Source organism: Sesamum indicum, linkage group LG2 (genome assembly GCF_000512975.1).
Source record: "Sesamum indicum cultivar Zhongzhi No. 13 linkage group LG2, S_indicum_v1.0, whole genome shotgun sequence".
Classification (NCBI taxonomy): Eukaryota; Viridiplantae; Streptophyta; class Magnoliopsida; order Lamiales; family Pedaliaceae; genus Sesamum; species Sesamum indicum.
In genome coordinates, this window is record NC_026146.1 from 3,173,184 (window position 1) to 3,184,494 (window position 11,311).

Here is an 11,311-nt window from a genome sequence, read left to right on the forward strand (position 1 = left end):
CCATGTAGGAAAACAAAACAGAACCTACTTAATAACTAAGAAAAAAGATAAGACCTTGCTAGCCACCTGCCTCATGACTATAGTAAAAAAATATTGAGAGGGATGTCAAATTAGGACGGATTCTGAGTCCCGTCCAAAACATATATCTATGTTGTCGGAAAATTCAAATTTAATCGAACCAAACCCATGTATCACATCTGCTATGTGATTAATCACTTTTCTTCTGGAATATTACGGAGGAGAAGTCCCTTAATTTTTAAAAATTATACCAACACCCCCTTACAATCCTATTTTAGGGGCGTTTGTGTTACCTTTAGCCTCCCCAACATCATCGTTACAGCGCCGTAGAAGACGTGGAACACGGCCAAGAAGAATATGAAGATGTGGAGCTGATGAAGACCATGTAGAGATACCATAGGCACTTTCCCCTATTACATTGAAATAAAAACATCATTGTCGGATCAAAAAGGAAAGATCGATTCTTGAACAATGTCGACACTAGTTGTTTTTGCAGCGACAAACATCCAACAAAATATGTAGATCATGCATGCTCTTAGTAATAACTCGGGATCAAAAATTCTTACCGGGCCACACCCTCCGGGTGGGCTGTCCATCAACACTCTATGATGGTACCACAAGAGCCTGCGATGATGACCGGCTTCCCCATGATCTCCCCCGTGGTGACCTCCCCCGTGTTCGTCCTCGTATTCATGTTCCTTAAAGTCACATGGCAACATAGTATTGCTAACGCTTATGGGAATGCAGATCTTGGCGATGTAGTTTTGTCCAAATGTCAGAAGTAAGGATATGAATCCCAGAATCATAAGTTCTGAACAAATTAAGAGTAGGATGTACATTGTAAGGACAAATGAGATTGTAATAGCTGGTATTCATGGAATGTTCCAACTCAATGATGATAAATTAGTGCTATTACCAGCTTTAATTTTCTCGAGAGCTTCAACCAATGAGATCTTCTTTCTCTTATGAAAAGTCTACAAGATACAAAACATTCATAACTATACCAATAGTATTATAACACAAGTAAACAAAAATGGATCATTCGTAAAATGCAAATATTTTGGTCAACTCAAAACTCAAAAACTCGACCATATTTTCAGATATACTTAAAAAAAGAAGATCGAGGTCTGATCTGAAAATACGTACCTCCCCCACTTTGTGAAGAGTTTTTTCCAATATGATAGAGATAAGAATGATGACGGCGCACACTAATGAGACAGCCCATGTTGGAGTCCTGTCGAGCTCTCTGGAACCTGATCCTCCTCCTCCGGCCATATCTTTCTTTCAAAATATTATTTTTTTTATATAGATTTGTGTATCAATGTGTAAGAAAAATTGTCATCTCTTTTTCTGAGAGAAATTTTTATGTATGATAGTGTCATATTATGGTTAGTACCCAAAATAGGGAGTCTCTTAAAGAGAAGTGTAAGGCCGGTTCAAGGGAGTAGTTGAAAGTGCTGTAACGGAATTGAACCGGGAGGGCTTTTATTACAAGTATGCCATTGCGGGTAATCATGTCGACAACACTTTTGTACTTGGTAGGAATATTGTCAAATGATGGGCAAAATGTGTAATTCAATTTTTTTTAAAATAGATATTTATATTTACAAAAATTGATTATTTCAATTAGAATTATAGAAAAAAAACTAAAAATTCGATTATTTAAAGACTTAAATATATTTGGAACACATCGATACGAGAAATCCGGAGGAGTTGGATCGATGTCTCTTGTTTGATAAGACATGACAAAGATATAATATTTGCAATGAAATATTCAAATTGTCATTAAATACATATATTAAATAGTATTACAATTTTTTTTCCCAAAACTAACATTTAAAACATATTGTTATAATGTTAACACTTAGTAAGATGTTATATATATAGATAATTTGTGGAGATACAAACATTATTACAGATATATTAAGGATCGATCCATAAATTATATTCTCTATTATTCGTAAAATTATAATTATACACTCTAAAGTTATAATTACAATTTATGTTAATATTCTTTTAAAGGCAAAAATTTAGCGGCACAATTTCTGAAATAAATTACATCAGCAACCCCTGAGGGAGCACTTGTGATTTTGTAAAAGACGGGAACAATTTATATACTACACATAATTTCAAGAGATAATTAAAATTAAGGATTAATTACACTTAAACCCCTCTGAAAATACAAAAATATATTTTTCTCTAAAAAAGTTTGAAGTTAGACTCTCACCCCCTCCGCATTTATGATTTTAAATCTTTTTTTGTTAGGATTTTAACTAAAAATGCTGACCTTAACAAATAAAATATATACATAACTTTTCATTTTAAGCCTCATTCAACATTCGGTATAAATTAACATTTTTTCACCCGATCTAACGGAATGGATAGAGTTTAACAAAAAATGCTCAGAAAGGGTGCAAGTACAGTTTCAAAAGATTTTTCAAAATAAAAAGTGTCATTTTTATATTTTTAAGGGATCTAAGTATAATTAACCCAAAAAAAAATTCATTAGGAATCAGGCTCAGGACGGCGGCAACTATTATTACGTACCGAAAAATAAGCTAAAGGAGAAAATTAACAGGAAGAAATAAAAATAAAAATGTAAAAGTAAACATATTATGGGAAATTAACATTGTAAAAAGCTAATTCTACTCTCAAGAAACAACTAATGCTCAAATCAAACGTTATTCCAACCGAGATGAAAATTGGTTTTGCTGCTGGGAATCACTGGGGACAAATACAGGAAGCTGACCCCCACGCTGCGATCTGCCCTGCTGATAATAACTTGTGGTCGAACTTCTCTGTGGACCGGCTGACATTGTCGAGCTTCCAGATCTTGTCCCTCGACTCACCTGCTCGTTCACGAGGGGACCTCCGAAGAAAATTGATTGCCCTGTGTATGTTAGCTCTGTTGCAGATGAAGAACCTATGTTTCTTGTTGCAGCAGAGACAAAACGGCCGGCTTCTGGATCCCAATATACTGATGCTTTTGTTGTTTCTGTAAGGCCGGGGTTGTTTCTCCTCATTGGAGCTCGTCCCACGTTGTCGCCAACTGGGGCTTCGCTTGTGTCGCCTGCTCTTGCTGATAATGGCGACTGCACGGTTGATGATTGATATATTGGGTTGAAATGGTCTCTGGTTGAACAACTCTGTGCCAAGGGCGATGGAGTGAGATTCATGGCAAGAGGGCTACTCAAGTTGCTGATACTGTGTCCGCACGTGTCGGTGTCGTCCCGGCTAGCTCGACTGGGGGGATACGAGCTCTTGGTTGGTGATAGCCTTGACGTCCCAGCTCTGGAATTAGTTTCGTAGTATCCTTGCCTTGTGCTAAGTGGACTGCTTTTGCCGCTCATAGTGGTGCTCGATAAATGGTCGGCGTCGTAATGGTGAGGTCTGGAACCGACAGGACGTAAAACAGATGATGAAGCTCTGGCTTTTGCGCCCGCTTTAATCGCCTCGTTGGAGTCCAGTTTTGCGAGCTTCCAGGCACTGATTCTGATGGGACGTTGAGATACTTTTTTCCCTTTGTGAGGTTGTACGGCATCCGGATCAACCGTTGACGGTAGTCGCCCTGGCTCAAGGTGAGGAACAATTTCATCCTGAAAGAGAACAAAAGGTAATAAGAAAGTTTCTAGACCAGCGAGCAATCAAAATTCATATTTGTGTAATGTGATGGCAAAAGTTTTTCATTCAACCTCTAATTCGCAGTAAACGAAGATGAGATGGCAACCAAACAAACAGGCGTTAGGGTGAAAGCGTCATAATCGACTTACGAGTATGAAGATGATAGTATCTAGCAGTTAGCCACATAATTGATACCCCATTTTGAACTCATGGCAAGAACAGCATGTACGAGTAGTCAACATAGGTGGATTGCTAAGCCTTATCCTTATATGCAATACCAATGGAAAAGTTCCAATAGTTATCAAGCATTCGATCATTAGCACTCTCTTAGACTCATCATAAAGAATTGGAGACACTCAAAGACAACGAACAAGGGAACAGGCAAGCACAACTTGTTTACCGGTATGAGTTTCAGCTCGAGATAATCAGCATTATTACCCATGTACTACAGTTCTTATGGCTTTCTAACAACCAAACAATTTTTCAGAAAGCAAACATGAGAGAAAGGGAAATTGCAAGCAGCATACTGCATTGAGCAAATATTATAAATAACGGTGCAATCGGCTGAAGAAATCTTAACCAAAAAACTGCATTCTTGGAGTTCAAGATTCACCCAGATTTTAGTCATTTTACATGGTGTGAATATTAATTCCAAATCTTACTGTTTTTGATATCAACTGGGCCTGAGTTTGTTGACATTAAATTCTAGGATCAAACAGATCAGACGATTTCCAACTAAATAACGAAACAAAAATTCATTGGATACTACTATCGAAAAGGAATCTTCAGTTTGAGAAGGTCTGTTGCATGCTTATTCGGCCTAGTCTTTTTTAAATAAATGTATAAAGGAAGATGATGTCTTGGAGATCAATACCATACAAATTGTTTCTTCAGTCAGATTTTAAATTGAACTCCAGAATTCTTCGCAGATGAGTCAAAAATCAGCACATTTAAAAGAGATGAAGTGCCGTGAATACCTGATGATCCATGAATATCCTAGGTGGAGTACACCAAGCACCTTTATATTGCAGGCCCATCCCGACTGAGCTTCTTCCACTAATGGCCGTCACAGCAGAACTAGTTGGTGAAGAAGGCAAACTTTGTTGATCTCCTCCTTCTATGGAAGGTCCAGGAGGTTCGCTTTGGGTCCTCATAGCAACGACATATTCATAAGTTGTGATGCCCTACAGAAAGGAGAAAAAGATTGAGTAATGATGACAATTGGCAGCGATTTATCGTTTCACTTGACATGGACTAAGGATGCACCTTTCGGATAAGAATGATATGGAAAAAGAACAATTCTCCCAAAGGGACAGTTGCAAGAAAAGAAACGGCTGTACACAGGGCCTGAAACAGATAAAAAATACATATCAATTGAATATTACAGAAACAGTTTCCACTTGGCTTGAAATATTTTTCCAGTATGGAAAGAAGTTCCAATAGATGTGAAACTAAACCATCATAGTCTAGAAAACCATACACAACCTGTCTTGGCACAAAGCAAATAAATAAAACACTGCTGGTAAAAAGTTTACTGTATATCGTTACTTGGATCTTTTTTTAATTGCTATTGTTGAATGACTTCCAAAAGGGACTCAAGTTAGAAGCCCATGCATATATATTATAAATCACATAATTATGAGCAAAAAGTAATATAATATACCACCACAGTAGCAAATGGTGGGCGAGAAAATCCATCTCCTAGCCTGTCAACAATTTCATTCTCAGTCGCTTTTCTGTCGACAAAACAGCGAACAAGAACAGCAATGCCCACCGTACATTCAAATACAAGCTGACATAGACATGCACATGTTTGTTAGAAGAGAAACAGAGACATATATCTGGTAGATATAAGAGCCAGATCACTAGCGAGAAAGAAGGGGGAGTAACAGAGGAAGAGATAAAGAATATAAATAGAAAATGATTCACTGACCAAGCATCTCAATATAGCTTACCCAGAGAAGGCTAGCAGCCATTAAGCAAACAAATGTGATGTAGTTTTTCCTGCCCACACAATTATTCAGCCACTGCAAGTATTAAAATACCAAATTAGGATTACATGAAAGTCATCAAGCCTTGTTTGGCACAAGAGATGTTTGCTGTTACGAAATACAAAGCAAAAGAAATACTACTAGTCATAGAAAAAAGATAGATCTTTAATATGAGGAATATCACTTTGATAACTCAACTAATGTAATCCTGATTAAGCACACGATTACTGATCCATTATTTAAAACTTTTGTTCTCTAGCCGAAGAAAAAACTCACCCGGCAATGATGATCAAACCCATCAACACATTTGTCACAACTTCTGCAATGTTTGCTGAACTTGCGCACCTTAGAGGGAGAAAGGCTAGTAAATGTAAGATGATCATTTTGACTAAATAAGCAATTGGTTTACAACTGGTGGAAGGGATAGGGAGAATCAAATAAATGGAGAATGGGAGAGGGAAACGTTTGTATCACATTCTATGTTTAATTTTTTCTTGCCTTAGTTTCTTGATTCTTTTAAACAAAAGATAAATTAGTGGGCAGCAACACAATGGGATCCCTGAGGAATCAGATATTCGTTTTTCTACTGCACAAGGTACGATTCCATGAGAACAACAATATATTTGCACATAGGACCTTAGCAGCAATAGCGGCAATTGAGAAGGCACCCAAGCATGGAAATGTTAGATAAATACTCGACTTCTCCCATCCTTTCTCATGTCTTGCCACATTAAGAGTTAGGGTAGGAAATAATGTGAACTTCTTCATGCAGGACCCAAGTAGAAAAGATAGACACACCGATGAATGCATACAGGACAATCACTCCCCACCCTTGCAACCGGGCTCCTCTAGCAACATCTACAATCTTAGAACCCTCTGAAGTATGTTACAAAATACTTCCCACTTCAGATATAAGAAAGTATGACAATGATTCCATTATCATCTCATCTAGCTTTACAGAAGCAGTTCTATTTTAATTTCTCTCATTCTACAGGTTTCAAACAAAGAAATAGTGAACCAATCAAAATTTCTGCAAAGAAACTCCTGCAAATTAAGATATAAAATACATCTGTTGTTCCTAAATTTTCAATCACTTATCCCCTTTGGAATAGATAGAAGTGCTATACCTCAGCATTGCACAATGTGCAGAACAAAGCATCCTCCTCAGCATTTTGTTCCTGCAGATGATCTTCATCCTTGCGGCAGTCCTCCTTCACAAGAAAACCACAAAGGCAACCTCCAACTTTCGAACAGCAACCTGTGTCATGCCTGTAAGATTTCCCACCATTCCTCAATCCTACTTTGGTTGGCTCTTCAGTTGTGGATAAATTACCTAATCAAGACCATTCAGCCATCAAGAAAGAGCTGGGTATAGCGTTATAATCCGGTCATTGAGAAGAGACCAAATGCAACGAGGTAGACTCAGCAAAACTTAAGACAAAAGTGAAGGCATAAACGAGTGGTTTTATTACGCTCAAATGGCCTTGCCATATATCCATGCTTTCGTTCCATTATGTTCTTTTCAAATGGTGGATCAATATTTTCAAGGATATTGTTTACTTAGTATCTTCTGTGTACTAAAAATCGCTTACCAGGCAACTCTGTCCCAACATGTGATCCATAAGCTGATGTCTTGTCAGGTTCAATGAGAATTCCAGGATCAGCAGGATCAATAGCTGTGCATCTCGCATAAAGGATAAATACAGAGAGTGCCTGAAGGTAATAACTAGACATGATAAGAAGCAGAAAACATTTTGAGTTTGCAAAGAAACAACCTGAAGAATGAGCTCAAATTAGACTTACCAGGAAGGAATAAATGCCAGTGGCTATGTACTCATAGATGTCCTTTCCAAGAAAAGGAGCAAAAAACGCATAGAAAGCAACAGATAATAGGAAAAAGACTGTTATAGCTACCACCTGCAAGGGGAAGAAGTAGTTGAGAATAACCAAAACACCAAAAGACAATTAGATAGAATGATCCCAAAGGGTAAGCAAATTGTAAATAGTGAACACGATTTTGTAATTTCTACAACATAACCTATATGTAACAAAGACAATAAATTACCACATTTAGAAGAATTTAATAGGGAATTTCCAGACTTGTGAAAGAGTTGAAGATATGCTATTGGGGTTAAACTGCAACTGCAATGGACTGGAATAATGCATCTATTAATTTATATTATCTCAATTTTCATACTTAAATAGCTCACTAAGATTAAAGCAACTGACTATAGTGTCCAAAACCAAAGCACAACCCCATGCGTGATTCAGAAATCTATCTACTTGACAACCCAAAGAATTAGTAGAAAGCTTCAAAGCTGTACAAGCATGGGTGAGAAACAATATAGAGTGTAGCCAGTGACCCAAAACTTTGAGGATCTTCTTGAAAATATTACTTCTGCAGGTATGGTGTGCGCGTACAAAAAACAAAAGTATCCGTTTACGATTAAGTTGACTTGATTTCAACACAAATTTCCTTGTATAAACCAGTTGCAGTTATCTAAAGTATGTCGAAAATTACCTACCCCATTTACTCCAACAGGCATTTATCTAAAACATGTTTGAATTCCGTACTTGCTTTCTCTTGTTTAGATTAACAACATTCATAATTTGGTAACTACAGCCAAGCCAACAACTAAAATTAACAGTAACAATCACAAAGTACAAACGGTAGACATTAACAACACCACAAAACAATAAGGCAGCAAGTTTGAACTACCCAACAAAAGTCAAGAACAAGAACCCACATTTCAAGAGTCAAACCACCGCCAAGATGCCTACATTTAGTAATTCTAAACGAACCACATTTTAAGAATAGGTGAAAAAGAAGATAATCAAACCTGAAAGGAGTGAGCAGGGAGTTGCCAACCATGACGCCTAGCCATTGATTCAAAAACACAGCAAAAATCAACACCATTCACTAGAAATAACTAACATTTAACAATGCCGGAGTACAAAAAGAAAGGAAAAAAAATCATGAAATATCAGACATTACAGAGCACAGTTGAGGAAATCATCCCGTCCTTAAATTTTTCACTATATTTCTTGAAAAATCACTTAACCCACAAACTGCAACAGCCCCCCCAAGATTTTAATACTGACCCAGATGCCAAGAACCCATTTTTAGACAACCCATTTACTTGTTTTTCCAAAATCTAGGGCTCCAGCACTTGGATTTATCGATTAATGAGCCATCTTAAAGCAGAAGAAAATCGAAAAAAGGAAAAGGGTGTCTTGTATTTTAATGTTCTAGTAATCCTGACTGCAGTTTGGAGTAATATATTTTCATCATTTGTGTTTTTCACCACAGCTCCTTTTATCCACTCTTTTTCTGTTATTGGACTTCAACTAGACCCTTTTACATTTTTTTAATGTTAGAAAAATATTTTCTTTGAATTAACAAAAGCATAAAAGTAATCTAAAAAGTTCATTTATTTAGTCATTTTAATTCATTAATTAATACATTTAAATTCTTTGAAATGCATCAATAATTTTAAATTAAATTTTGCAATAAAAAAAGAAAATAAAATAATAAATTAAAAGATTAAGAAGGCAAATGATTACTCAAAGAAACTTGTTTTGAGAACAACACATTTTTTGTCAACAATCAATTAAAAAACACCTCAATTAGTTAGCATATTTACTAACACTAAGCTTTATTGCACTTCAAAAATGTACTTATTTGTTTGGTAGAATATCCCATCACTTCTATATATCTTTTTAATTAAAATAAAAGTTAAAAAATGAATATGCAAAAAGTTAACCATTTTTACAAGGAAATAATCATCATAATTTGGATTCAAAAAACATCATAATCCAATCATTACTCCATAGAAAATGCCAACTTAGTTACTTTTTTTTTTTTTTGTCTCCATTATATTTATATGGATTAAATTTTGTCATAATAATAAGTTCTGTAGTGTTAAATTTTGACGCATCGATTGTCATTATATTTGTATTCTCACTAAACAGTCACCGTAGATGTACACAATTACTGTGACTAATAAATTTTCAAAAATTACATAACCATAAAATTATTGTCACTTAATATATACATATATAGATATTAATGATAATTTTGAAATTATTATTTAATATTTTATTATTAATATTATTTTTTGTTGCACTGCAATATTTAATAAAGGGTAAATAGCAATTTACCCTCCCCCTCCCTGTACCTTTTAAAATGATACAAGAAGGTAAATTGCTTCATTTTAAAAATCATAGGGGTGTAAATTGTTGTATTTTAAAAAATACAAAATCGCTATATATTTTTTCATAAAGAGATAATTTGCTCATTTGTAATATTACAAGGGATTGCTTGCATTTTTTTCATTTCAATAAATTGGCAATGAGGATACTAACTTTACTATATATGTATGTACATATTTAATTGAAGTTGAGGGCAATAATTGTAGGCATGTGGGGTGTAGTTTCTTATATCAAACATTGCATTTTATAACAAAAACAAACTTTGACCTAATGAGCTGCCCCTTGTAATAAACTATTTGTAGTTGAAGATACTTGTCCAAAACACTATGTTGCTTGGAAAATGCTTCTATACAACAATTATTTTAATCTCCTTTTATGATCTTGCATTAACATGGATGGACCCCTTGATTTAGTGCTTCACCTACAATCTTTTTTCTTTAAATTATTAGGGTAAATTACGTCGAGCTTTTATGAGGTTCGATTAATTTTTATTGCTTGAGATTATATTACTGATACCCCTAATAATAATTTACCGCCCAATACTTGACCAATTTTATTGACTTTCCATAGGGTGTAATTTAAATTTTGTATTCAATTGCTTAAAATATTCTTTTGGACCATAGATTACAATTTTACATATTTTTTAGTATATATATAGTTTAATAATAACATCCGTCCAATATCGGATTTTTATATATATATTTTTTATAATAAACATCATATCTTTTTATATGTTTTTTTTTTCATTAGTGAGGATAAGTCTATAATACATGACACGGACACAGTGATAAGAATGCGGTACAATACGATACGGACATGGCTACATAAAAAATATAAAAAATTAGGACATGACATGATAGTAACACGAATATATATAATATATATTATTACATCTCAATCTCTCATAAAATTAAAATATGAAATATAAAAAATATCAAGATAAATTAAAAAATAAGCATGTCTTATATTTGTAATTTTTAATCAAATGTGGCTTTAAAAATATACATAATCACTTTATTTTTTACAAATTACATAATAAAAAATTTCTAATACTCAAATTAGTTAAATCATCACGATCATCTTTTGAATTTTTAATAATTTTATCCCAAAATTTTTAATTTGAGAGCAGTGAACTAATTCTTTTTATTTTTTAATCAAGCTCAAATTTCTTTCTTTTTTTAGAGAAAATACAGCCCAAATTTTTTTAAAATTATAAAAAAAACACTAAACGTATCCAAAGTATGTAGGACACGCCAACACGTGCGTCCGTGCCATGTTCTTTTTTTTATATTTATTTTATATTTTCAGACACACGGATGCCATGTCCAAGACGTGTCCGAGCTGTGTTCGAGATACATATCCGACGCTGCATCAGGTAATTTTTCAAAGTATTCGTGCATTATAGGAGTACGTTGACATTTTCACCTTACCATCCAAAAATTATATAATTACATCACATATTAAAGCCG

General features: G+C 34.7%; 1 protein-coding gene and 1 pseudogene across 1 annotated transcript; both read right to left on the minus strand.

Moving 5' to 3' along the window:
• The window catches only part of LOC105178447, a 4,930-nt pseudogene extending 3,546 nt beyond the window's left edge, over window positions 1-1,384 (minus strand).
• On the minus strand, window positions 2,533-8,958 carry LOC105178457 (protein S-acyltransferase 21). Its single transcript, XM_011101928.2, has 10 exons — window positions 8,471-8,958; window positions 7,434-7,547; window positions 7,223-7,343; window positions 6,758-6,963; window positions 5,907-5,975; window positions 5,595-5,666; window positions 5,303-5,431; window positions 4,906-4,986; window positions 4,617-4,823; window positions 2,533-3,614 (listed from the first exon to the last, which is right to left on the minus strand). The coding sequence occupies exons 1-10, from the start codon at window positions 8,513-8,515 to the stop codon at window positions 2,700-2,702; spliced, it is 1,959 nt and encodes a 652-aa protein (XP_011100230.1). The 5' UTR covers window positions 8,516-8,958; the 3' UTR covers window positions 2,533-2,699.

Bases quoted from the DNA above. Each gene is read 5' to 3' on its own strand.
- LOC105178457 (XM_011101928.2), bottom strand. From the start codon at position 8,515: ATGGCTAGGCGTCATGGTTGGCAACTCCCTGCTCACTCCTTTCAG. The intron at 6,964-7,222 runs GTAAGCGATTTT...GGTCTTGATTAG, and splicing joins TGTTGGGACAGAGTTGCCTG to GTAATTTATCCACAACTGAA. The intron at 5,432-5,594 runs GTAAGCTATATT...TGTCTATGTCAG, and splicing joins TGGCTGCTAGCCTTCTCTGG to CTTGTATTTGAATGTACGGT.